General features: G+C 48.4%; 1 protein-coding gene across 1 annotated transcript in view; it reads left to right on the top strand.

Moving 5' to 3' along the window:
* The window catches only part of KIRREL1 (kirre like nephrin family adhesion molecule 1), a 194,029-nt gene that overhangs the window by 162,897 nt on the left and 3,958 nt on the right, over positions 1–27,174 (top strand). Inside the window, exons 8-14 of the mRNA XM_029580915.1 lie at positions 1,717–1,844; positions 3,218–3,344; positions 5,974–6,074; positions 16,526–16,724; positions 17,314–17,421; positions 18,021–18,160; positions 26,110–26,187. Coding sequence (XP_029436775.1) covers positions 1,717–1,844; positions 3,218–3,344; positions 5,974–6,074; positions 16,526–16,724; positions 17,314–17,421; positions 18,021–18,160; positions 26,110–26,187 — 881 coding nt within the window. The remainder of the gene's footprint in view (positions 1–1,716; positions 1,845–3,217; positions 3,345–5,973; positions 6,075–16,525; positions 16,725–17,313; positions 17,422–18,020; positions 18,161–26,109; positions 26,188–27,174) is intronic.

Below are 27,174 nucleotides of genomic sequence, written 5' to 3'. Positions count from 1 at the left end.
ACCTGCCTGGTTTTCCTTTTGAAGTAAGCCAACGAGGTCCATGCATGTGACGTGGCCCTGTGCTTCGGGCCTGCTGTTTCTGCAGATGGCTGATTGGGGGAGAGTGGGGGCCATGAAGGGGTAAAACAGTATACGCCACACGTGAAAATGCCTGTGGTTTACTCCCTCCAATCTAACGCCCCCCGCCCCCAGTAAGTCCTCTCCTTAATCCGGCTGGAAGTCTGCATGCTGTGACTGCCCGCAGGGCAGATGGTGCCCACCTGGGGAAATGGCTGGAAATCTCCCCTGGGTTTATTTTGGGAGATTTGAGCTAGCAGTCAGTAGATCTCAGTGCATCCCCCACCTAATGAATGAAAACGTTACTCTTAACCGGTAATCATAGAAGCCGAATACAAGAAAAAATGTCTGCGAGGTAGTGTCTTCCCCCCTTTTCCCCCAATCAGAGTTAGCATCTAATACCATCTCCCATCCCCCCACTTGTCTGATCGCAATTTTAAAACCTGAGATAGATGAGATGGAAGCATTTCATTTGAAACTGGGCCAGTGTTGTGAGAGATTTCATTAAACGGGGTCCCTGCAGGATCACATAAAACATCTTTCTGACATGTTTCATTTGAAGGATTGGTTCGCGGCTCCCTCCGTACACAAGAGCCGCTCAGGGCAGACGGTCAGAGGGACGTTCTCTGGAGTTAAATGGCACGTATTAAAGATCTGACGGCCGGGGGCTGAAAATATAATTGGTGTGCTCCAAGTGTCTGGATCTTTAGTTCTAGCATGAGATATGTTTCTTCTTCAGCCAGAGAGCTTTTTTTAATCTGTATCATGAAGAAAGATCACCTGAGAACGCTGCACCTGGCCGTGGCACGGCTTGGGAAACCTCTGCCAGAGCCCGCGTGGCACGGTCAAGGGCCTTTGCGTAGGGCAGAAGTGGAAGCCGGTACCCTGAAACCACTCGTGTCTCGCAGGAAAAGCCACAGAGGCAGGCGGGTGGGCCCTTGGAAAGCCAATTTCCTGGTCTGTGGATGGCACTGTCCTGACTGGACCATGGAGCCATCCTGCCATGGCTTCCGCATTACCCAGACCTCGGCCTGTGCACAGGAGATGTGGCAGGACACAGAAAATACCGGTGCCTGGGGAGGTGGGGGGGAGGGCGTGGGTAGGAATTGGTGGGGGCTAGCCAGAAGTATGAGGAGAAAGGCTGTGCATGATGGCTCCCTCACGAGAGCCGGATGAGAGTAGGTAAGAGAGAGAGCCTTGTACAAGGAGTCCCTGGTGAGAGCTGGCATGGAAAGGCTTAAACATTGTAGAAAGTGAACGAGACGCGTTCGCTTGCCGTGGCCTCACCCCAGTATCTCCCTGGCTCCCAGGCCGCGTCATTCAGCGATTACAAACCTCTCTGGGAGTTCTTCAGAAGGGAAATGTTCATGGGCGGGACGGAAGATAATGAACTTGGAGATATTTATTAAGGCGATAAGCAAGACGGGTTGCCCCTGGCAACCAGAAGACAGTTGACGTAGATGGATGAAGAACTCTAGTCAGGTTATTGACGAGGTGACTGCGTCTATTGACTATGTGACATAAGACACCCTCTCAGGAGCCAGAGAGACGTTTATGCCCATGGATTATCGACATCTCTTACGCACATCAGCTATAAATCTAAGTCCTTTTCTCATCCTCCCCCCTCCCCCCCCCCATTGTCTTTTTTTTTTTTTGAAGTTGCTCCTTATATCGTGGTGAATCCGAAGCCCACGACCACGGACATCGGCTCGGACGTGACCCTGACCTGCGTCTGGGCTGGGAACCCTCCTCTCACTCTCACATGGACCAAGAAGGGATCGAACATGGTAATGTTGCCCTCGTCTGAACTCGGAGAAGGTTGGACCAGGGCCAGCTGCCGAGAGCCAGTAGTGTGGGGAAAAGGCTTTCATGCGTGCGCCTTGGGTTTTTTTTTTGTTTGTTTGTTTTTTTAATCTCCCCGTTTGCTCCGAATGGACGCAACTGAGCAATCCAGTTTCTGGGAGGGGAAGGCTTCAGGCTGGATCTGGGTTTTCTTAAGTGCCATTCCTAGGCATTGTGGAATCTGCAGTTTCTGCTCCATCCATTTGAAAGAAGCCACTGCGGGTACCAGGATGGACGTAGCAGGAGCCAGAACACCCAAAATCGGCCTAAAGTCTTGAGCCAGAAATGGGGAAACTGGGGACTGCTGTTATAAGAAATAAGAACATAAGACTTGCCATACTGGGTCAGACCAAGGGACCATCAAGCCCAGAATCCTATTTCCAACAATGGCCAATCCAGGTCACAAGTACCTGGCAGGATCCCAAGGGTTAGATGGATTCCAAGTTGCTTATCACAGGAATAAGCAGTGGATTTCCCCAAGTCCACCTTAATAATGATTTAATGGCTTTTCCTCCAGGAACTTGTCCAAACCTTTTTTAAATGCAGATACACTAACAGTTTTCACCACCTCCTCTGGCAACAAATTCCAGAGCTTAATTATGCATTGAGTAAAAAAATATTTTCTCATATTAGTTTTAAATGTATCACCCAGTACAGTCAGGCGAACTCCAGTCCTCGAGTGCCGCAAACAGGCCAGGTTTTCAGGTTATCCACAATGAATATGCACGAGATAGATTTGCATACAATGCAGGCAGTGCATGCAAATCTTTTTCGTGCATATTCATTGTAGATATCCGGAAAACCTGGCCTGTTTGCGGCACTCGAGGACTGGAGTTCGCCATCACTGACCTAGTAACTTGAATGGGTGCCCCCCCCCCCCCCCCCCGGTCATATGCATATGAGAGAATTGTATGCAAATATAAATCATGCATATTCATTGTGCATATCCTGGAAACCTGGCCCGTTTCTAGCTCTTGAGGGCCAAAGTTGGCTACCCCTGCTCTAGGCCTTTCCCTGCCTGCAAGCCAGGCCCATCATATTTAACCCATCCTAGACAAATGTGTGTCTCACCTGTTCTTAAACCTCTCCAGCGATGGAGACCCCACTGCTTCCCGTGGGGAGCTCATTTCAGCGCTCGGCCACCCTGACGGTGGCAAAGATATACGCGCCCCCTCCCCCCACTGCTCGTTGTCCTATCCCCCAGCGGAAATGGAGAAGGACAGCTCCTTATTGTCCTTATGGCAGTCCCCCACCCCCACCCCACGTCCGCGCTTCTCTCACTTCCTCCTGCCTGTGACTCCATCCTTTCTGATTCCAGGTCCTCAGCAATAGTAACCAGCTGTACTTGAAATCGGTCACCCAGAGTGACGCTGGGCAGTACATCTGCAAGGCCATCGTCCCAAGGATCGGCGTGGGAGAGCGGGAGGTCTCCCTCTTCGTAAATGGTATGTGCTTTCACTTACTGTAATAGAAATAAAAAAAGAGGAGGATTAATAATGTTAACAATAGTTTTGGGGTTTGTTTGTTTTTTTTTGGTGGGGTGGGAGGGAAGAGGGGTTGGATTTCAGTCCTGCATTTTCCTTCTCTTTTGCGCTTCCAGCTCGGTCAGAATCAGTGCCGGGGTGGGGGGTTCCCTCTGGCTGGGACATGCTGATTCAGTCACCCATTGCATCTATGGATTTGTAGTTCCTGCTGTCTTTGGAGAAACCAGAACTGACTTGGAGAAGGAGAGAGAGATCCTGCAGGTGGTCAAGCTTGTCCAGTTGACTGTTGGGAGAAATCCTTAGCTAGAGCAGCATGGATAGAAACAACTGGGCAGAGCAGGAAAATGTTACTATGTTACAGTGGGGTAAAACCAGACTGACTCAGCCTATCCCTTATGACATGGACCATCTGGTGATCTTAGTTTTGCCTCTCAACACCAGGAATGTCATGTGACGCATAACTTTTGCCTGGTCTTGTTTTTTTTTTTATCTTAGATCCCATTGTATTGTGGGTTTCATAGTTCCTGTTTCATTTGTTTTGAAATCAGTCATTGTAGGAGGGGAAAGTGTGTGTGTGTGTGTGGGGGGGGGGGGGGGGGGAGGACATGGGGTTTTATCAGGAAGCCAGGGACTGGCTTTAAGTCCCCCTCCAGGAACTGGGTTACATCATCATCCCCTCCCCCTCCGTCAATCCCCACCAGGTGCAGAAATATGTCGCTCCACATTCTGTGGCGTGTTTCCGTCTCCCCACGACAATCGCACACTTAGCTCCCCGACCACCCAGCAGCCCGCTCAAGGTCTCCACCTTGCCCTTGACAAGAGGCCATCCAGTGAGAGAGAGAGAGCGCTCTCACTTTACGATCTTCCGTGAAACACAAACAAGATAAAACAACTGGCCATAAACTAAGAAAACCCAGCTGATCCCTTTTGAATTCAATTTGGCAAAGCAGTAAAGTGAGGCCATAAAAATGTCTAGATCGGTTGATAAAAATAAAACAAAAGCAAAATCCAGAAAACGAATAAAACAAATCGTCCCCCATTAGGCGTAATGGGCAGAACATAATTCAGAATCGTTGCTTTAATGCTGCTGAATTATAATCGCGATAGATTCACTGCGTTGTGGCTTTCCAAAGTGATCTGTCAGTTTTCCGCCATGTGTCTGGTGACCTGCCGTCTAGTACTCAGAAATGCAGCTGCAGTAATTGGGCATTTAGAGCAGAAATACTAGTGAAATAGTCTTATTCCTAGGTCTCCTTCCTTTCTTTCTTTTTTTGGTCCTCTCTCAACATGACTAAAAGTATGTGTGTTTCCTGTTAGCTGTCTTTTTGACGAGGTGTTCCTGGAGGTGAGTTTTGCTCGGGGGTGGGGGGGGACTACTGCTCCTAGATTTGCTATTTTCAAACCTATGGGCCTTTTCCTTGAAAAAGATCACCCTCTGAAAATTGCGTTTGCAAACGCCGGCAGGTTCTGTGTAGCCACGACAGGTTCCAAAGCTGGGGCAGCACTAATTCAGCTCGTTATTCAGTGTCTGGTGGGGGGACGCATTCAGTTCACCAAACTGCCTGGATTGCTGATAAGTCCCTGTCCTTAGCTTCTTCTCCCACCTTCTGCATACAGCGTTGCTCTCCTCCATGCAGTCGGGACTTTCCCACTGCGGGGCGCTGCAGGAGAAGGGTGGAGGAGGATGGGACTGGTGAGGGGGGGCAACCTGTATTTCCGCTGGCTTTTGCAATATTTTTTTTAAAGTTTGAATTTTATCAGAACACACAGCTTGGGGGCACTTTTATGTGGTGCACTGAGTATCTCTTATTTATTTTATTTTATTTATTTATTTATTTATTTATTTATTTATTTAACAATTTTTCTATACCGACATTAAAATACACATCATATCGGTTTACATGATAACAAAAGGTGGAAATTACAAATAACAGGGGGGGGAGGTGGAGAACTAAGATTAACTGGGGGTCGGAAGAGGACCCCAACAATAGATAGGAGAGAGAACGGGAGGAACGGTACCTTCTAAGTAACACAGGTTATTGGATGAGAATGTTTGCTGACAGTACCCTGATCTGAGAAAACACTCTAATATAATAATAGTTATGTTCCCTACAGTTTTTGGAAGGCTTATGTGCGCAAACCTTTTCCATTGTGCAACTTTTTATAAGCTGGGTTCAGATTTGTGTGCAGCGAGCCAGCATAATGCAAATAACATCAGGATTTCTTGTGTGCGCTATCTTTTGCCATGTACATGCACAGCTTAGAGGGAACGGGTGTCTCCAACCTTTGCCAAGTGAATGAATTGTTAATGTGCTACTGTAATGAATGTCTCGTCATTTAACAGCCGGATGAGCCGGCCTCTGAGAAATGCAATTATTTGCTTTCTTGTTTCTTAGTAAAATAAGAGGGGTCCATTTCTGGAGCCTGTGATGAGGTGCATCTGCCAGGCCGCATTACCAACCTGCATCCCCTACCCCCCCCACCCCAAGGTCACCCCCTCCATGGGAGGAACTGATGCAACCCTGCGCTGGCGGAAGTTATCTTGTAAAGCCTTCTGTGGTCTCTCTCTTCCCCCCCCCCCCCCCCACAGGTCCTCCCATCATTTCCAGCGAGGCCGTGCAGTACGCCATACGGGGGGACCAGGGGAAAGTGGAGTGCTTCATCGGGAGCACCCCCACCCCCGACAAGATTGTGAGTACCAGCAGGGCCTGGGGCATCTCCTCCATGGGCCTACCTCGTGCCTGCCCTCTCTGCGCTTTAAAAAATGCCCTGACAGGGTGTGTTCCCACTTGCAGATTGTTTTGCTGGCAGGCACTGTGGCACCAGGAAAGAGACGGAGAAAAAAAAACAAACATTCGTATAAGACAGCCACTGGGAAAAAAATCATTATTATGCAACTCCTAATAAAAGTTTTTTCTCAGTCCTTGCGTTCTGCATTTTGCTGGAGTCTCCCTGGGATATTCAGCCCCTGCTCTCTCTGCATGAGGTGGCATTCTTAGGACCAGAAGAGGCAGCCCCTGACCACTTGGCTTAGTACCCCTGCACTACTCTTCTATTCCGATTATTTAAAAATTGGAGATTAACTACCAGAAAACGATCCATTTGCTCTCCCAGATGTCTTCTTTCTTTTTAATTACAGCCGCTCTCTAATGGTTTTGCAGCTGTCATTCATTAGCTTGGAGTTTTATCCCTAGGAAGTGCGTCTGTTGTGAGACCGTTAATTGCAAAAAGATTTGTATTAATAGTGACGTCTGTCTGTGTGGGCCGCAGGGTGATTCGTTAATGGCTCAGTCTGTAACGGTGAGAAAGTCAAGCTCTGTGATAGAGGCCCAGATTTAAAAAGGGAACAGGAGAGAGAGAGAAAGTTGGGGGTTATGGTTCCCGTACATTTCTAGGTCTGCCGGGAAAGGCAAAGACAGTCCCCCTGATTTAAATTTGGTTGCATGCGGTGGGTTCCTAGTTTGAAATTCTTAAAAAAAGAAAACCAGGAACTACAAGTCCTTGCATGGAATAGATAAGGAAATCAGGAGTGGCTTAACTTCTCCCTGCTGGCTGCTAACTAGCAGGCCGATACAGTACAGTGCACTCTGGTGGAGCGCACTGTTAGCCGGCATTTGGACACGAGTTTTCGACGCGCTAGCTTTACCCCTTATTCAGTAAGGGGTAATAGCGCGTTGAAAATGCGCATCCAACCTCCCCCCGAAACTAATAGCGCCCGCAACATGCAAATGCGTGTTAATGGCCCTATCAGTCATTCCCGCGCAATACAGAAAACAAAATGTGCAGCAAAGCCGCACATCTTACTTTCAGAAATTAGCGCCTATCCAAAGGTAGGCGTTAATTTCTCTTGGCACCGGGAAAGTGCACCCTCTGACTTAATATCATGGCAATATTAAGTCGGAGGTCCCAAAAGTTAAAAATAAATAAATAAATAAAAATTTAAAATCGGCTGGCGGGTTGAAAACCGGACGCTCAATTTTGCCGGCGTCCGGTTTTCGAACCCGTGGCTGTCAGCGGGTTTGAGAAGTGACGGTGGCAAAATTGAGCGTCGGCTGTCAAACTCGCTGACAGCCGCCGCTCCTGTCGAAAAAGAGGTGCTAGGAACGTGCTAGTGTCCCTAGCGCCTCTTTTTACTGCGGGCCCTCATTTAAATACTGAATTGCATGCACAGGAGAGTGGCCTGTGTGCACGCCGCGACTTTTACTGAATCGGCCTGAAAGAGGGAGAGAAAAGAGAGCAAATGGGATAGGGAAAGGGACATAGAGAGGATGGAAAGCGGAGAACAAGGGTAGAGTGGGATGGGGAGAGAAACAGAGGAAGTGTGATGGAGAGACAGGACATGAGTGGGTTGGGGGGGGGGGTGCAATGGGGAGACCAGGGAGTGGGAACAGCCAAGTGGCCCTGTACATCAACAGATTAAAGCAAATATCAGTAAAGAGTGCCCCAGCCCTCAATATCTTCACAGACTTGCCACAACAAAGTAAAGAAAAATATCGGAGAAGCTTAGGAAAACCAGCACTTTCCTGATGAGAATCTGAAAGTATGAAAAAAGAAAAACTGTCTGAAATTATCTGCATTTTATCAATGGGCTTGTCAAAGATCCAAACTGCCCATCCAGTCTGCCCAGGAAATTGTTTAGGGTTGGAATTCCCTCTGGGATGTGTAGAAGGAGAATTAAACCCCAAACCAGATCTGATTTAGCAATCCTGAATGGTAAAATCTGGACAGAGCCTTTCCAGCACCTCTGTAAAGAGATCGAACCTAAAGATCTCACGCAAGACCGAAAACACCCAAAGAGAAATGAAACCTGCCGGGAAGTATAATCGAAAGAACACAGGACACTGTTGGACACCTCTGCAACAATACAGGAAATGAAGGAACGCCTCCAGATGGCCTCGCTAGGAGAGTAAGCGAGACGCTCAGACAGAGCAGTGCCCATGACCAGGAAGTGCTAGTAAAATTATTTAACTTGATTCTTCTTTCTGGCCATTTCCCCAAGACATGCTCAGCGGAGTTAATATTTATGCCAATCCAGAAACATGACGGATACCTGCAATATAGATAATTATAAGAGGGATCTGTGGCAAAAGTAATATTAGCACACTGTAGTGTGCTCAACAATTCTTACTGAATAGCAAAAGTCTGCAGTGAAGTCAGATTGGGTTCCTCCCAAAGCACCCTGCCACTGACCACATCTTTACCTTATAAGCACTGACCAACAAACATATGAAGAAAACACCCCTTCAGAGAGAATATGTGCATGCTTTATTGACGTAAAAAAAAAAAAGCTTTGGGGTTTTTTTGGCACCAGGATCTCAGCCTTAAACTACTGCAAATGAATTTGAGGAGAAACCTGATATAATTAAATTAATGTATTCACCCGCTAGCTGTAAGGTAAAAATAAACAACCGGCAGGCAGACAGCATCAGAAGGGGTGAGGTGTGAAGAGGGTGTATAGCCTTAGCTCTACTCTTCAGTATCTGCATCAGTGACCTCCTCACAGTACTGGAGAGAAAGTCAACCCTGAGACTGAAACCAGACGATGAAGAGGTCAAACGCCTGCTGTATGCAGACCGTCTGGTCATTTTATCTCCTATCATACAAGGTTTGCAAGAGAGCCTAATCTTGCTAGAGATCTACTGCATATCTCATGGGTGGGCCCTATAGGTGGATCTGGGGGAGAGAAAAATTATTTTCCCTGTACGTACCCGGATCAGTCCAGACAGCTGGGTTTTGCCTCCCATCCAGCAGATGGAGACAGAGAAATTTTGTCTGACTCTGCCACTTAACCCGAGGTGCCACCTGTAGTCTGCCAGTATTTCGCTGTCTCCAGCAGATGGTGGAGGTGCAAAAACCTGCAGTCTGAGACTTCAAAAAAAAAAAAAAAAAAAGATAGGACAGTATAAAAAAAAAAAGAGAGAAAGAGGATGAAGTTTCCTTCCACAGCCTCCCAAGGGAAGTTAGGTCCTGGAAGAGCCATCCCCCTGGTTTGTGAGGCAGGAGAGCTGAAGGTCAGGGATTTGATCTTCAGCTCTTGGAGCCTAGCCGCCATTCAAGGTGATACCAGGGGCCCGGTTCACTCACCCTGTGAGGATCTACTTGAGCCTGCTGCCTTCTCAGGGAAGTTTAAAAAAAATCGTCGGTTCAGTGTGCTGCGGCAGTCAAAAAAGCAAACAGAATGTTGGGAATTATTAGAAAAGGAATGATGAATAAAACGGAAAATGTCATAATGCCTCTGTATCGCTCCATGGTGAGACCGCACCTTGAATACTGTGTACAATTCTGGTCGCCACATCTCAAAAAAGATATAATTGCGATGGAGAAGGTACAGAGAAGGGCGACTAAAATGATAAAAGGGATGGAACAGCTCCCCTATGAGGAAAGACTAAAGAGGTTAGGGCTGTTTAGCTTGGAGAAGAGAGGGCTGAGGGGGGATACGATAGAGGTGTTTAAAATCATGAGAGGTCTAGAACGGGTAGATGTGAATCGGTTATTTACTCTTTCGGATAATAGAAAGACTAGGGGGCACTCCATGAAGTTGGCATGGGGCACATTTAAAACTAATCGGAGAAAGTTCTTTTTTACTCAACGCACAATTAAACTCTGGAATTTGTTGCCAGAGAATGTGGTTAGTGCAGTTAGTGTAGCTGTGTTTAAAAAAGGATTGGATAAGTTCTTGGAGGAGAAGTCCATTACCTGCTATTAAGTTCACTTAGAGAATAGCCACTGCCATTAGCAATGGTTACATGGAATAGGCTTAGTTTTTGGGTACTTGCCAGGTTCTTATGGCCTGGATTGGCCACTGTTGGAAACAGGATGCTGGGCTTGATGGACCCTTGGTCTGACCCAGTATGGCATTTTCTTATGTTCTTATGTTCTTATAGTTTTCAAAATTAAAAAAAAAAAAAAATTAGTTTATTTTTTTTCTTTTAGCGCTGTCCAGCGCTTTCAGGCACGGCTCAAGTTTTCCTGCTGACTGCGGCGGCTCTCCGATATCCCTTCTCCCTCAGGGTTTTCTTTGGGGCTACGTGCGTCTGCCTAGCTGCCAATTGCCCTACTGCCACTGGTATGCCATGTGGGACTGCGTGCAGGGCGGGTTATGAGCTCATTGCCTTTTTAGGGGTGGGAGGGCTGTTCGAGCACCGCTGCGGGGGAGAAGATGAGGAAACCCTGCGACTCTCAGCATCGCGGCAGCCTCCGACAGATCCCGCTGAGCGCGGGAATGGACACCATTTTGTCGGCGTTCAGGTCTGCCACGGGGGGAGGGGGATTTCCCACCTCCATTATCGCCACAAGCTGCTCGGGAAGCTCCTGGGCCAGGCGAAGGGGAACCTAACGACGTTTCTGACTCCTCCTCTTCTTCCTCCTTTGCTTCAGATTTTGTGCAGCTATTGTAGAAAGTGTTTAAGGCAGGCAGGTCAGCCAAGCGACGCCGGGGCATTGCTGCTAAGCGGGCTGGGGCCCCAGTCCAGCTCAGGGACCCAAAGGCAAAAAGCGGCTGCTAAAGTCTTCCCCACTCCCACCGGTTTTGGATACTTCTTCAGAGGGCTCACGACAGGATGATCCGCAGGGACAGGACCCTCAGGGAGCGGACCACGGTTCTTCTCAGGCACCTAACGTCGAGGATGATGATCCCAAGGTGGTCTGGTTGTTCTGCAGGGAAGAACTAAGCCACGGTCTTGGAGGAGTTGGGGATTGACGCTCCTCCTGAGAGCTTGGAATTGGGAGCAGTGGACCCGGTTATGGTGGGGCTTCGGGGTCCCACCAGGGCATTTCCATTCCATCAATCCGTGATTGCCTTGCTTTTCTGGGAGTGGGATACTCTGGACATGGGCTGAAGGTCACGCAAGCCATGGACAAGTTGTATTTGCTACCGGAGGAAGCGCTGGATCTTCTGAGGATTCCTAAGGTGGATGCTTTGGTCTCGGTGGTCACTAAGAAAACGACCATTCCGGTCACCGGCACCGTGGTCCTCAAGGATCTTCAGGATAGGAAGCTGGAAGGTCACCTCAAAAAGATTTTTGAGGTGTCGACACAGGGAGCCCGGGCTGCTATGTGTAGCAGTTTTATGTTGAAGGCAGATCTGCGCTAGGTGCAGCAGTTACAGATGGACAGGACCTTGTCTCCCGCGGAGTCCTTGCAGGCTGAGCGGCTGGAAGCGGTTGTGGCCTATAGTGCGGATGCACTCTATGATCTTCTTTGTACGTCTTCGAGATCCATGGTGGCGGCAGTGTCAGCCCAGAGACTCCTTTGGTTGAGGAATTAGGTGGCTGATATTTCATCCAAGACACAGCTTGGTTCGCTGCCTTTTAAAGGGAAGTTGCTCTTCGGGTAGGACTTAGAGGAAATGATCAAGTTCCTCAGGAGAATAAGGTGTATAAGCTGCCAGAGGACAAGCCAAAGGCTAGAAATGCTTTTCACTATTGTTCTTGCTTTCATGGAAATCAACAATTCAGGTCTTCATGGTCCTGTTCACATCAAGGCTCCAGAAGACAGAAGTCGTGGAACCGGCCCTTTCGTGGACGCAGGCCTGGGCGAGATGGACCCTCCCAGGGGCAGGGCAGAGTTAAATCTCCCCAATCAGGTGAGGCCGGCTCACTCCTCCGTGCCAGCGATAGGAGGCCAGTTGGCTCTTTTCTACGAGGAGTGGATCAAGATCACGTTGGATCAGTGGGTCTTAAGTGTCATAGCAAAAGGCTACATTTTAGAATTTGCTTGGCCTCTTAATTAAGAGATCGTTTTCTGGTTTCCCTGTGCTCTTACGAGCAGAAGAGGGTGGCAGTTCGGGACACTGTCCTCTGCCTACGAGTGATGGGAACCATTGTGCCGGTGCCTCCGGAAGAGCGAAGGCGGGGTCCGTTACTCCATCTATTTCATGGTACCGAAAAAGGAAGGTACCTTCCGTCCCATTCTGGATTTAAAGAAAGTGAACAAGGCTCTGAGAATCACCTACTTCTGCATTGAGACTCTGCAGTCCATCATTGCGTCGGTACACAGAGGGGAGTTTCTCGCCTCTTTGGACCTGACAGAAGCATATCTGCACATCGGGATATGGCGCGATCATCAGAAATATTTTAGGTTTGTGGTTCTGGGAGAGCATTACCAGTTTTGTGCCCTGCCCTTTGGATTGGCAACCGCTCCCAGGACCTTTACCAAGGTCATGGTTGTGGTGGCAGCGGTTCTCCGCAAGGAAGGGGTACTGGTCCACCCCTACTTAGACGACTGGTTGATTCGAGCAATGTCAGAATTCTCGTGTCAGGAAGCAGTGGTTCAAGTCCTCCGGTGCCTAGAGGCGCTGGGTTGGATAGTCAACCTGGCCAAAAGTCACTTGATTCCTTCCCAGACGTTGGAGTTCCTGGGAGCATGGTTTGATACGAGCATGGGGAAGGTCTTTCTCACCAAGAAAAGGATTGTCAAATTGCAGGCTTGGGTTCGATCACTGTTGGACAAGACGCCACCTCGAGTATGGGACTACTTGCAAGTGCTTGGATCTATGGCTTCCAACTTGGAGTTGGTGCCATGGGCGTTTGCTCATATGAGGCCTCTACAGTATGACTTACTATCCCATTGGGATCTGATGTCCGAACATTTTCATTTGCCTGTTCCCCTCCCGGAATCGGCCAGGACCAGCCTGCAGTGGTGGTTTCAGCCAGACAAGTTGCGGAGGGGAGTAGACCTGGATATCCCCTCTTGGACAGTTGTTACCACGGATGCCAGTCTCTCCGGTTGGGGAGCAGTCTGTCAGAAGAGATCGGTGCAGGGCCGGTGGTCTCCGGAGGAGGCCTCATGGTTGATCAACCAATTGGAGACCAGAGCGGTGTACCTGGCTCTCCAGGCCCTCCTACTCCTGGTCAAGGGAAGACCAGTGAGAGTGTTATCGGACAATACAAGAACAGTGGCTTACATCAATCGCCAAGGCGAGACCAAGAGCCGGGCAGTAGCCCAGGGAACCCGGGAGTTGATCTCCTGGGCTGAGCTACATCTGGAGAGATTGGCGGCGTCGCAGGTATCGAGCCATCATCAGTTGAATCCCGGGGAGTGGGAGTTGTTGGACGAAGTGTTTTGCCTCATTTGTCGCAAGTTGTCAGCTCCTCGTGTGGACCTGATGGCGATGTTTTGCCATGCCAAGGCTCCTCGGTTCTTCAGCAGACAGAGAGAGACGGGCGCCGAAGGAATGGATGCTCTAGTTCTGCCCTGGCCAGTGCATACTCTCCTGTATGTCTTCCCGCCATGGCTGTTAATAGGCAAAGACATGCGCTGCATAGAAATGCACCCGGACGAGGTAGTTCTCATGGCTCTGGAGTGGCTGAAACGTCCGTGGTTCGCGGATCTGGTCCACCTAGCAGTGGATGGTCCCCTGAGGTTAGGACACCTGCCGAATCTTTTGCATCATGGCCCCATTTATTTCTATCAGGCCGATCACTTTTGTCTAGCGGCTTGGCTTTTGAGAGGGAGCATTTGAGGAATAAGGGTTATTCGGATGGGGTGATAGCTACCCTACTCCAGTCCAGGAAGACCTCCACTTCGTTGGCATATGTCAGAGTGTGGGGGATTTTTGAGTCTTGGTGTCTTCAGCACAAAGTGGATCCGCTTTGGGGGTCTGTGGAGGACGTCTTGTCCTTTTTGCAGGACGGCCTCATTAAGGGTTTATCCTTTCATTCCCTGAGAGTTCAGGTGGCAGCCCTAGGCTGTTTTCGTAGCAAAGTGCGAGGAGCTCCCTTGTCTGCACATCCGGATGTAGTACGGTTTCTCCAGGGAGCGAAACATTTGCGGCCTCCGGTTCGGAATCCTTGCCCATCTTGGAACCTTAATGTTGTCCTGAAAGCTATGTGTGCGTCTCTGTTTGAGCCTTTGAAGTGGGCAACCTTGAAAGATCTTACTTTGATGGTGATCTTCTTGGTGGCAATATCTTCTGCCAGACGGGTGTCGGAGTTTCAGGCCTTGTCCTGTAGAGAACCCTTTTTGCGAATTAAGGACTCGAGAGTGTCCTTAAGAACAGTCCCCTCTTTTCTGCCTAAGGTGGTAACGTCTTCCCATTTAAATCAGTCAGAGGATCTGCCATCCTTTCCGGACTTGGGTCCTTCCACTCTGTTGCGTGACTTAGAGGTGACGAATACTTTCCGCCTGTCCTGATCATCTTTTTTTTCTGTGGAGTGGCCCTAGACGGGGGCAGAAAGCCTCCAGGGCTACTATTGCACGGTGGTTGAAGGAGGCCATTACCTCTGCATACCTTACTCAGGGGCATCCGGCGCATTCTACCCATTCGCAAACGGCCTCTTGGGTCAAATGCCAGCAAGTGTCACTGCAAGAAATCTGTAGAGTGGCTACTTGGAAGTCTTTGCACACTTTTGCCAGGCTTTACCCTCTGGATGTCCAGGTTCCACAGCCTGGCGGTTTTGGTGAAAGTGTACTCTGAGTGGAACTCTCGCAGTCCCACCCACAGTAGGGAAGCTTTGGCACATCACAGCTGTCTGGACTGATCCGAGTACGTACAGGGAAGGAAAATTGGTTCTTTCCTGCTAATTTTCGTTCCTGTAGTACCACGGATCAGTCCAGACTCCCGCCCAGTTCGGGAAGGTGGTATTGGAGAGTCCGCTCGGTTGCCTGTTTTTCTCTGCAGAGCCTGCTTGACCACTTGTTGTGTTCATATGAAGAATGGCTCAGGTTCTCATTAATCCTACACAGGGGTTTGGTGCAGGTAACGCTTGTTTTTCTTGTAGGATAGTTCATTGGTTTTTAAAGGTTTTTTGTATGGTTTTTGTATCTGGCTTGGGTACAGTTCAATACTGGCAGACTGCAGGTGGCACCTCAGGTTAAGTGGCAGAGTCAGTCAAAATTTCTCTGTCTCCATCTGCTGGATGGGAGGCAAAACCCAGCTGTCTGGTCTGATCCGTGGTACTACAGGAATGAAAATTAGCAGGTAAGAACCAATTTTCCTATTTTCCAGATAATATACAATAAAACTCTCCAGCACAAATTCAGGTTTTCCTAAATAACCAATTCTGGTCCTACATGCAACAAAGAAAGCCTTGGCCAGTTACAAACCTCCAGTAAAACTGCTATTAAAATTATTCAGTTGCATCATTCAGCCAATTCTCCTACATGAGAGTGTGAATTTTGGGTCTATAATTAATCAAAAACAATACAGAATGGGACAGGCCTCCCACTTTTGCAAACAGACACTCTGCATCTACATGAACTCCCTCAATAACAGGTGCATACTAAAGTAGCACTAACTACAGGGGCTCAGACAGCAACAACCCTACCTATGAAAAGGCAATACCACAATTATTACACCAGACCCTAGAACACCAATGCACCTCCTATTAGGAAAACAAAACAAGCCGTACCGCCACAGAACCCTACACAGAAACTAAATGCCAACAAAATGCCTCACCTCGATCAGATGTGACCCTCTCCAAATACAGAATAATGGATCACAAATTAGAAACAGAAGCATGCAGACAAAAACTGAACTGGAAAACCCCCACATAGCCAGTGACTGCATGTAGTGCAACACTGGAGAAATAGAAACAAAGATTGCATTGCCTCCTGTGCTGGGTAAAACACAAAGAGATCAGTGGGGCACAGTTTCCCCAAAGCTGACAGAAGATAAAAGACTTCCCCCAAATACATGAGTAGGAAAAGAGATCAGCTTGAAAACTCAGGCAAAGGGGAGCAGCAGAATCCATCAGGCCAGCATGGAGATCCGACCAGAGGCAATAGCGACCCGGCCTCAAAACCCAGGAATGGTCTTTGTCATGTTTTCTTCTGTGCTTTCCAGTTTTATTTTATTATTATTGTATGTTTTCCCTCTAATTTTATCTGCTGTCCCTGGGTGGGTTGCCCTGGGGGCTATTTGCCCCTCTCAGAATTGCTGAAAGTACAACGAGATTATAAAGAAGCATTCTTGGGGCAGTAAACTGCCCCGCAAAAGCAACAGGTGCGATGTACACACGTACCTTGCAGAAAGATTTCACAGGGGAAACTGAACTTTAGCTACATGTTTATGCACTTACCATGCACACGGAAGTTGGGTAGAAATATATAGAAACCCTATCTCACCCCAACCCATGAACCTCGATAATTCCAGCTGTCAGAACAAGGTCTCTTTTGTCCCCCTCTGCCCCCGGTGGTACTAGGCCTGGGCCTGGAAAGAGAATATTCTGGAAGGTGGGACAGTGGAGCGGTACACGGTGGAGCGGACGAACACGGGCAGCGGCGTTCTCTCCACCCTGACCATCAACAACGTGGTAGACACCGATTTCCAGACACAGTACAACTGTACAGCCTGGAACAGCTTCGGCATGGGGACGGCCATCATCCAGCTGGAGGAAAAAGGTACTAAGTGTTCCAGCAGTTCACACCTGGGGGAGGGGAGATACTGCTCTACCATGCAGAACTGACAGAATCCTATAGCACTGCACAGCAGAAGGGGACAATATGCCCCTGTATACCAGTGAGGGGATAGTCTAGCATTATACACATGTGCACTAGTCAAGGAATACTATAGCACTATATACTAGTGAGACAATATTATAGCACTGTATTCTGGTGAGGAACTGATGTAACACTAGCCCCTTGCAAAGCATATGTCTCTCTTATGTCGCTATGCACCTTGTTCATTTAATGTATTAATTATTAAATGTGTTTTGGGTTCCTCCCACTACATAGGATAGCCAGAGCCTCTACACAGGGCGCACTCCTCACAAATGTTCTTTCACATGTGAAGACTCATTCAAAGCTGCTTCCCAAGAAAGCTTGTGGGGCAAGAGAACGACCATGCTCCACATAGGGGAAAAGCTGGGGAGTCAGAGAGGCCACAATCTCGAGATGGCCCCCCTTGCCACACAGCGGGCCTCCTCCCCCTCCTCCCACTTCTCGCCCCTCCCTGTCCTTATTCATTTCTTTTCCCTCCCTCCCTCTGCAGAGGTGCTGCCTGTCGGGATCATTGCTGGAGTCACTATCGGGGCCGGGATCCTGCTGCTCTTCTTCTCGGCGTTCTTGGTTTTCTTCCTGTACAGGCGCCGCAAAGGAAGTGAGTCCCAGCGTTCAGCACCGCCTTGCATGGGGGCATCGCAGTATTATCACTGCAGCGTGCGCTCCTTTGGTAGCTCTGCACCTTTTTAGTATTATCACTGCAGTGTAGGCGCCTTTGGTAAGTTGGCACCTCATCCTACATGGTGCTCCTTTGGCCATATCTACAGAGCAGTCAGCAACTAGTAATTGGGTTTTGATCCTAGATATTTGTGGGGGTCGAGGAAAGTGGATATGATTAATTTTAATTTCAATTACTTTTTATTGTAATTTTAATAGTTTTCTTGTGATATTATGCTGTTCACCACCGCGGACAAGTCTGTTATCAGAGCCGGGCCGCATATAAAGAAAAATAAATAAAATATCCTGTAATGTGGACCTGTGCTGTAATGAAACCTGCAAAGAAATGAGAGATTCTGTGGGCAATTGTGAAACAGGCCGTGAACAAAATCGTCATCATTTTGTAATATTTTGTATTGCGCTGATCCAAGGAGGCCCTGGATGGCGTTTCATGATTGACCCATGCTCCTTGCCCTCCCCCATTTTGCCAGGTCACATGTAACAGGGGTCTTTCTTCAACCCCCTCCCCAAACCCGACAGGTCGCAAAGACGTCACGTTGAAGAATATAGACATTAAAGTGGAGACGGTGAACAGAGAGCCTTTCACCTTGCACACCGACCGAGAGGAAGACACCAGCAGCGTCTCCACGGCCACCCGGGTCATGAAAGCCATTTACTCGGTGAGGCATAAATCAGGATTGGAAGAGAACAGGACTGGGTCATCGACTCATCTCCTTGAATGGTCTTCCAACATTTGTAGGTCAAGAAAGTGCCACCCAAATACATTGGATGGGTGAATATTTTTTCTAGAGCAATAAAAAAAAAAAGAAGTTAATTTTAACCAGAATTTGGGATCATTCTTCCAAATGCAATACTATGGGATCATCCTGTCAAGGCCTCATATTATCACAGAGCAAAGATGCAAAGGGAATTCTCACAGGACAAGCAGGATGGTAGTCCTTACATATGGGTGACATCACAGGATGGAGCCCTGTATGGAAAACTTTTCTGTCAAAGTTTCTACAAAGCTTTGACTGACACTGGCACACTGAGTGCACTGAGCATGCTCAGCCTGCAATTATCCCTCAGTCTTATTTTTTCCGCTCTGCAGTAAGCATAGCGGTTAGGAGCTCTGTGAGAAATTGTAATACTTTTTCCTCGCGGAAACACTGAAACTTTTACTTCACAAGCACTTTTCCCTGCCTGGGTCTCCCTTCGCGTACATTTATTCGACCTTTGGTGAGTACTATGCCCTGTTTTTTCGGTCTGTTCCTGTCACCTCCCTGGCCTGCCAACTGACTGCGGCCTTCCCATGTTTTCAGTTAGCCACATAGCCTGCGAGTGTCCCTCTGTGACACTCTGCCTGGTTATTAGCGCTAGTGGGACAGGGATTTCCATGGTTTCCGCTGCCGCCAGGGCCCCTGTCGATTCAGGACCTTCGATTTCCTCGGTACCTTCGCGCAGTCGATGCCCCCATCGCTACCGTCGGTACCCCCTTAGACCACCCTGGATTCTTCGATGCCATCGGTACCCATCCCCCCCGCGGTATACTGATGACATCGGTCCCTGCATCGTTTCTATTAGTGCCATCCATGGCACTGATTTTTCCTTGGGTTTCATCGGTGCCATCATTGCCCGGATGGATGCCATCGACGCACACCTTTGTCTCGTCGGTGCCATCCATGCCCGGGTCAATGCTACCGTCGCCCAGGGCACTTCCATCGATGCCATTGTCAATTCCATCGATGGCATCCATGCCAGGGTCAATTCCATTGGTGGCATTGATGCCCAGGCCGGTGGCATCGATGCCAATGTCGATTCCACCGGTGGCATCGATGCCAAAGTGGATTCCATCGATGCCCATGTCGGTGCCATCGATACCCATGTTGGTGGTGTCGATGCCATCGACGTCATTGGTGCCCGAGTCGATCCAATCAATACCGTCGACGCCCGTGGCCATGCCGTCAATGCCCATGGCTATGCCACCGATGCCATCGGCGCCCGCCTCTATACATCGATGCCCACGTCGTTTCCATCGGTGTTTTCGATGTTCCTATCGATGCGGTCATTGACTCCGTCGCTGCCGGTATCTTTTTTCCGATTCCAACAATGTTTTTTCGATTATTCGATGCCACATCATTTCCATAAATACCTACGCCGATGCTGTCACTGTCATCATTGCTCTGCCTAGGTCATCGACGTTTTTTCATATATATTTTTGATGATACCCTTGAGGCCGCCGAGGCCGCCATCGACACCATCAATACCGACATAGCACCTCCACATAATGCCCTTGCCTAAACACAATGCTCCATGCTTTGGGTTCTTATTAAAGCCCCATATTAGCCCACGACACTACATAGTTCCAGGAGCAGTGCAGGCATGCTGACAGTCCATCATCAGTCACCATCTCGATGCTGGGGAAAGCTGAGCACCGTGGCTGAGCACCGTGGCACGCATCGTCACCGACACGGTGACCGTCCGCCACCAACACCATCCAGCACATCGGTGCTATCCTTCTTGGTGCTGAAGAATGCCTGGGCCGAGCAACATACCACTGCCACGCCACTTTTCCGCACAGTGCTGGCAGTCCTTGGTGCTCCAGAAACACCGGAACGGGTTCCGAAAAATTCTGCACTGGTGTCACGAGACATCAAGCCGCTGCGACGAGAGCCGGGTTCACGAACCAAAGATGGCTCCCCTGTTCCCGAGGCGTGCCTCACCGACTTCGGTGCGGGATTGTGGCCCTCCACTAATTATGGTGGTAGCGCCAGCCACGCTCAGCCTGTCTCTTCTATACCTGCGCCACCATACCAGGCATCAGAGTTGAGACGGACATCTACTTCTGACAGGCTACCTCTCGATGACTCCTAAAATCCACGGAGCCAGCAATCTTCACCAAAACCTAGTCTGATTCTGCTCATGCTCGCATTTTCTCAGGGTTGTAAAGTTTGACCTAAAATCTTCTCAACCCAATATGCGTCTATTCCACTCCAGGCACAGTTTCACATAAACTTCCTGGAGCTTGTAGCCATGAGTTATACCCTTATGCCTTCCAATACTGCCTCTGCAACGAATCTTTCTGCATACAGACAGACAGCATAGGGACAATGTGCTTTCCAACACACAAGCACGCACAACCTTTTAGTTGCTCTGCAAGGAAGCTGCGCAGCTTTACCTTTGGCCCTTGCTCACTCCATGCATCCTTGGGCCACTTATCTAAGAGCCTTACTGAACACACTAGCTGACCTTTTCCATATAGGTTTCCATCCTCTCGAATGGTCTCGGACTACATGTGTAGCGGGGAAAATCTAGCGCTGAGGTCAACCGAACTTGCCCTCTGCGTCCGAATCCAACCATACCTTGCACAGATTCTACTCCCTACACATGTTTCCAATGCGTTCCCATAGACGCCTTTCTTCCATCAAGGACCTCTTAAATGTGTCTCTTCCACTGCCTCTCATAGCCAGCACTCTTCTAATGCTGAACCGGGACGGGGTTCACTGTTCCTCAGACCCACGTCCTGGCCAAGACCAGTATGCTTTCCATACTTCTCAATCTATCATACCAGTAACCAATTTGCCCTCTCACAAGTCAGTCACAAATCGTAGACTCACTGATATTCTCAGGTACTGGTAGCATCACAAAACCTTCCACACATAAATCCTACCATTCAAGATGGCATGATTTACCACATGACGCATACAAAAGGGTATTACCCTTTTTCTTTTTTCTACACCGCTCTTTTCTCTTCCTCCCTCAGATTCTGCTCCCCAGACATCCTCCACATAGATACATCTCTGTTCCAATTGGTGTATCGTTTGGGAGTGGGGATACCCGATTAACGGTAAACCCCTTCTGACTCAGCTTACCATGGATTGTCCACTGATCAAACCGCCTCTATTTTCACTAGTCACAGAATGGAACCTATATTTCATGCTTATAAGTCTCATACGTTCTCCGTTCGAGCCTTTCCATTCCTCTCATTTCACAGTTTGGCATGGGAAATTCTTTCCCTCATAAATGTCATTTCTGCCAACAGGGTCAGTGAGTTACACACCTTGTTACATACTCATCCGACCCTGCATTCCTCCGTGACCGAGTGGTTTTATGTATTCAACTTCATATCTTTCTAAAGGTAGACGATGTATCTCACCTTACTCAGAATATACTCTGCCCATTTTCCCAACACCTCTTTCTCACCAAAGCGAGAGGGTTTTTCCACTTCTTGGACAGTAATAGAGCACTTGCATTCTATCTAGATCGCACTACATTCCATAGGAATTCCACCTAACTCTTTCCTTCTGTGGCAAGAGTCAAGCTGCGAGTTCCAGTGGGCAAACAGACCTATTCCTCCTAATTGACAATCTGTATCTCTTTTCCTACTAACAAGCAGGCATTTCACTACAACACTGTGTGTAACCACACTCTGTTGCGTTCGTCCCAGCCTCAATAGCTTCCCCTCGGCCGCTGCTGCTTGTACATATTTATCAGGCTGCAACCTGGAGCTCTCTCCATACCTTCGCAGCCCATTATTGCTTAGATACGACTAGCCGGCATGCTCCATGTTTGGCCAGTCCGTCTACTCTTATTCTTTTCGGTTTAACTACCCAACATCCTTCCACCAACCCATTAAGGGTTTCAGGATGCCCTCCGTTCCAAATTCCACACCCGTCATTGTGCCTTTCAAGCGTCTTGGGTGCATTTGGTGCACTCTCAGGCATCCTCAGCTCATTTCTCACCCATATGTGAGGACTACCATCCTGCTTGTCCTGTGAGAAAGCAAGTGTTGCTTACCTGAAACAGATGTTCTCACAGGACAGCAGGATGTTAGTCCTCACGAAACCCACCCGCCACCCCGCGGAGTTGGGTCTGTATACGTTTTTACTTTTATTTTAGTTTCGCTTGCGCTTTTAGCTATAAGACTAGATTGAGGGAGACAGCTGTGGCTCACAGGGATAATTGCAGGTTGAGCATGCTCTGTGCACTCAGTGTACCCGTGTCAGTCAAAGCTTTGTAGAAACTTTGACAGAAAAGTTTTCCATACAGGGCTCCATCCTGTGATGTTACCCATACGTGAGGACTAACATCCTGCTGTCCTGTGAGAACACCTGTTACAGGTAAGCAACACTTGCTTTCCCATTGGTTCCAGCAGCCAGACTTCCCCACTAGGCTCAAAATGGGGCCCAGAATGCAGGGCTAGACCAGGAGCTCCTCTCTCAGGTACACCAGCAAGCACCATTGAAAACTAAGGGGGCATTCACTGAGGATCAGTGGCTGGAAGTAGACCCTTGATTTCAGTCAGAACCTGAAAAGACCAGAGACATGGTGTTTATGGGCCTCTTTGGTTTGGAATGCAGGCTTCATTCAAGGGTGCGTCCATCACCCATGAAGCCACCTTATTTTGTAATGGGACACTGAACATCCTGTCCCAGCAAAGGTTAAGGCTGCAGAAGTCTTTGGGGTCTGCTGAAATCCAGTGTAATCCTGGGGCAGGATAAGGGTGGGGTGGGGGGGGGGGGGTACCAGAACTGATAACCCATGACGAAAGGCTGAAGGAGCTGAGTTAATTTAATTTGGAAGAAAGAAATTTGAGGGGGTGACTTGAGAGCTGTCCTCAAACACATGGTTATTTTGAGCATAGCGGAGATTCAAGGGTAGATAGACCTTAGGAAGGACTTTCTCACTGGGATGAGAGTCGAACTCTGAGGGTTGGTGGGATCTCTGTCACGAGGGTTATGAAGTTCAGGAAGACACAGGTTTATCTGGGTTAAGTGTGGTAGACCCTGCCTGGATGCAGGGCATGAACTAGATGATCCCTTGAGGTCCCTTCAAATTCCATCTTTTTTATAATTCTAGTGCAGATGATCAAAAAACTGAAGAGCAGCTCTCTTGAGTTTGATTTTTAATCACCTTGCAAGCTCTTGTTAAAAGATCAATAGTTCCTGATTTGTTTTTAATAGTTCAAGTATTAACTAGAGCCAGTAAAATACTCAATTCTTGTTTTCTTAAAGGATTTTATTGCATTCTTAATGAGGTGTTTATTAAATAACTTCTACTTAGCTATTCTCAAAACGTTATTGGTGAGGAGCTGTTGTGCCATCTTCAGGAACAGCCACTGCTCCCATCTAGACACATCTGGAATATGAATGCAGGACTGTGAGGTTTTGGTGCTTACAGGATCCTTTGAGATTTGAAGCTGAGCTAGTAGGAGAATCAACAATAAGATCAGTGGAATACAGGGAGCTGAGAAACAGACATGATAGTTTGAGGAATTCAAGTCAAACAGGTGCCTCTTGTGAGGCTTTAAGTATTTGTTACCAGTGCTCAGGGTCTGTCCTAAAACCAGGGGCTACTAGTGAGGGCTCATGATTCCCCAGAGGGTCCTTAGATCAGGTATTGGGGATTGCACTATAAAAAGCTCAGTATAGGCTTATATGTAATCTGAAAGATTTAGAAGGTAACTGCTCTTTTGGGCATATGTAACATTTTTAACACTGGATGGACACATAAACGTGGGATTTTTGACGGGGCGGTTCCTGTAATGGCTTGCCTACCCTCGCCGTGCTTCTGTCCCAGTTGGTGATTGAGAAGCTGCCCTTATAGGTGCTAGACCTTTGCAGTTATTGCAAAATGCAGCAGCACGGCTATTAAACAATAAGAGAAAATATGATCATATCTCACCCGTTTTAAGAGAGCTGCATTAGTTACCAATCCACGCAAGAATCCATTTTAAATGCCTAATATTAATTCATAAAACAATATATGGTAGTAATACCGATTGGTTAAACACATCTCTTCTTATACATATTTCGGCCCGTAATTTAAGATCTTCAGGGAAAGCATTGCTTACGATTCCCTCACCAAAGTTGGCACATTTGAGATCAGTCAGAGAGAGGACTCTCTCCCTGGCTGGCCCAAAAATTTGGAATGCACTACCGCTCGATATTAGAATAGAACCATGCATGCAGAAGTTTAAAAAACTAATAAAGACCTGGTTATTCGAGCAGGCGTTCAATGAAGTCAAGGGTGCTAGTAGTTAATCATGGTCTCGACCATTATGACATCAACATGGTTTGATTATCTAATTCCACTAGTAAGAGGGTATAATTCAACAATCATGGTGGTTAGGAAGGATAGGGTACATTTTGGGGAAATGGGTTTAATAATGATTTACTAGGATAGAACTAGTTGAAGAAATAATGTTCAGAAGTGACCAATATGGGATGAGACATTAATGTTAGGCCTAGTTTTATTTGTTTATGTGTTTTTATTTTATTTTATGTATGTTTTTTTAAGTCCATTTTATTGTAATCCAAATGAGATGTATTGGAGGTACTGAGAAGTATTTGTTGTATTGTTAACCGACTTGATATCTTGTGAGGAAGGTCGGTATACAAAAATGATCAATAAATAAATCTACCTTATAAATGGGCTCTGACCGACGGCCCGCAAATGCGCAGTAGAGAGCAGCTCTACTGCGCATGTGCGGGCGGGAGAGCATGTCGGTCAGAGCGGAGCTAAGATGGCGCTAGGAGGAGCAGCAGCAACTGCGGATTGGCGGCGACGATATCGGGCGGAGCAGCAGCGGTATGCGAGTGTCAGGCAGGCCGAGCTACAATAGGTGGGAGGAGCGGCAGCGATATCGGGAGGAAATGTGGCGGCGGTGGCATGGAGCAGCTGAGGTGCGCGCTGGGGAGGGATCCCCGGAGACCTCCCGTCTCCATGAGCAGGCCACGCTGAAGAGCATAAGAGGGAGAGGGAAGGGATGAGCGTGAGGGATGGGATTGAGAGAGGGTGGGGAATGACTGAGGGAGTGGGAGGGAGAAAGGGGAGGGGAGGGAGAATGAGGGGGGAGGGGAGGGAGAGTGAGGGGGAGGGGGAGGTGAGAGTGAGGGGAGGGAGTGGGAGGGAGAATGAGGGGGGAGGGGAGTGAGGGGAGGGAGTGGGAGGGAGAATGAATGGGTTGGTGAGTGAGGGGAGGGAGAATGAGGGGGGAGGTGAGAGTGAGGGAGTGAGAGTGAGGGGAGGGAGAATGAGGGGGGAGGTGAGAGTGAGAGAAGGGGAGGGAGAATGAGAGGGGAGGGAGCGGGAGAGAGAATGATGGGGGAGGTGAGAATGAGGGAAGGGGGGAGGTGAGAGTGAGGGAAGGGATTTTGAGTGGGGGCAGGGGAGGGAAGGGGGGGTGAGTGACCGAAGGGGAGGAGGATGAGTGACTGAGGTGAATGAGCGAGGGGAAGGGGGAGTGAGGGAAAAGAAGAGTAGACGGGTGCAGTGTCCGAAAACTGACCGAAAATTTTTTTTAATGTAGCCCGTTTTAACGGGCTTAACGGCTTGTAAATAAATAAATAGGCACTGGTAGCGTTTCTAACTCCAGCCAGCGCACTAATCTGGGAGCTAGTTTAACTCTGTACGTATGGGATCTCCTTTCGCTGGCATAGATCTTCAGGACCGCGGATCCAGTCTCTGTTGTGATGACCTGGTCTCTCGGGAGAGCTAGGGCCCTTTGAGTACGGGGGTATGGCGGAATAGAGGAGGATCTGGACTGCTGATTTGTGTGTGTGTATGGGGTGGAAGGGGGAGAGATGACCATTCAACTCGTTCTGTCTCTTTCTCTCACTCCCTGCAGTCTTTCAAGGATGATGTGGACCTGAAGCAGGACCTTCGAGGTGACACCCTTGACACTCGGGAGGAATACGAGCTGAAGGTTTGGCACTCGCTTTTGTTGCTAAACTCTTGGGGTTGGGAGGGCACTATTTTTGGGAGCCTGCCTAGCTTCAGCATCTGCGGTTTTCTTTGCTACTCTGGGATCTCAAAGGCATTTTTCACAGAAAGTACCCGTGTTATGTTTTTCTTGAAAAATTTGCTTTCATGGGAAAGTAGGCACAAAAGTTCTCATGTACTTAGCATCTCCTTATTCTGCAGGGCGGGGGACGAGAACATAGGTGGATTTGAAAATTCAATTCCACACATGCATTTTACTCTCCCTGGCAACTCCCTTTTTTTAATGTGGTGAGCCCCACACCTTCTTATCAGCCAGTCTGAGAGGGTTAATTTTGAATCAGGGCAGTTACCCGGGTAAATACCTATTAATCCAGCTAATTTCCTTTGAGAATTTCAGGCTTATGCAGTAAACAGAGTGCATCTCTTGTGCCGCCCTTCAATCTGGAGAAGCCAATCTGAGGCCTTCTGACCTTTGAAATCCTTTGGCATTCTCCATATTTTAAGCAGCATTTTATTTACCGAAAAGGGGACATTAAACTTGGAGTCCTGGTCTAAAGATCAGATTAATATCCATATTTTATTTACTGTGACCTGGAGGAGGGTCTCTGGGATCAAATCTTGGGGAAACTCTTCCCCAACACACTGGTCCAGTTGTCACAGTCTCTTTTCTCCCAAGCCACAGTGGCAAATGATCCCACTCCAGCAATCAGTTCATAGCTGCCTGCATCTTTGGAGAGTTTAAACACATACGGGCCGATTCAGTAAATTCCGCAGGAGAGCGGACGAACGCCCGCTCTCCTGGCGCGCGCACAGGCCACTTGCCTGTGCGCGCGATTCTGTATTTAAATTAGGTGGTGTGGTAGAAACGGGCAAAAGGAGGCGCTAGGGACACTAGCGCATCCCTAGCGCCTCCTTTTGACCCAGAGCGGCGGCTGTCAGCGGGTTTGACAGCCGATGCTCAATTTTGCCG

The sequence above is a fragment of the Rhinatrema bivittatum genome, chromosome 16, assembly GCF_901001135.1.
Source record: "Rhinatrema bivittatum chromosome 16, aRhiBiv1.1, whole genome shotgun sequence".
Taxonomy (NCBI): domain Eukaryota; kingdom Metazoa; phylum Chordata; class Amphibia; order Gymnophiona; family Rhinatrematidae; genus Rhinatrema; species Rhinatrema bivittatum.
Note: the sequence above shows the minus strand (reverse complement) of the source record. Positions and strands in the feature narration are given on the sequence as shown.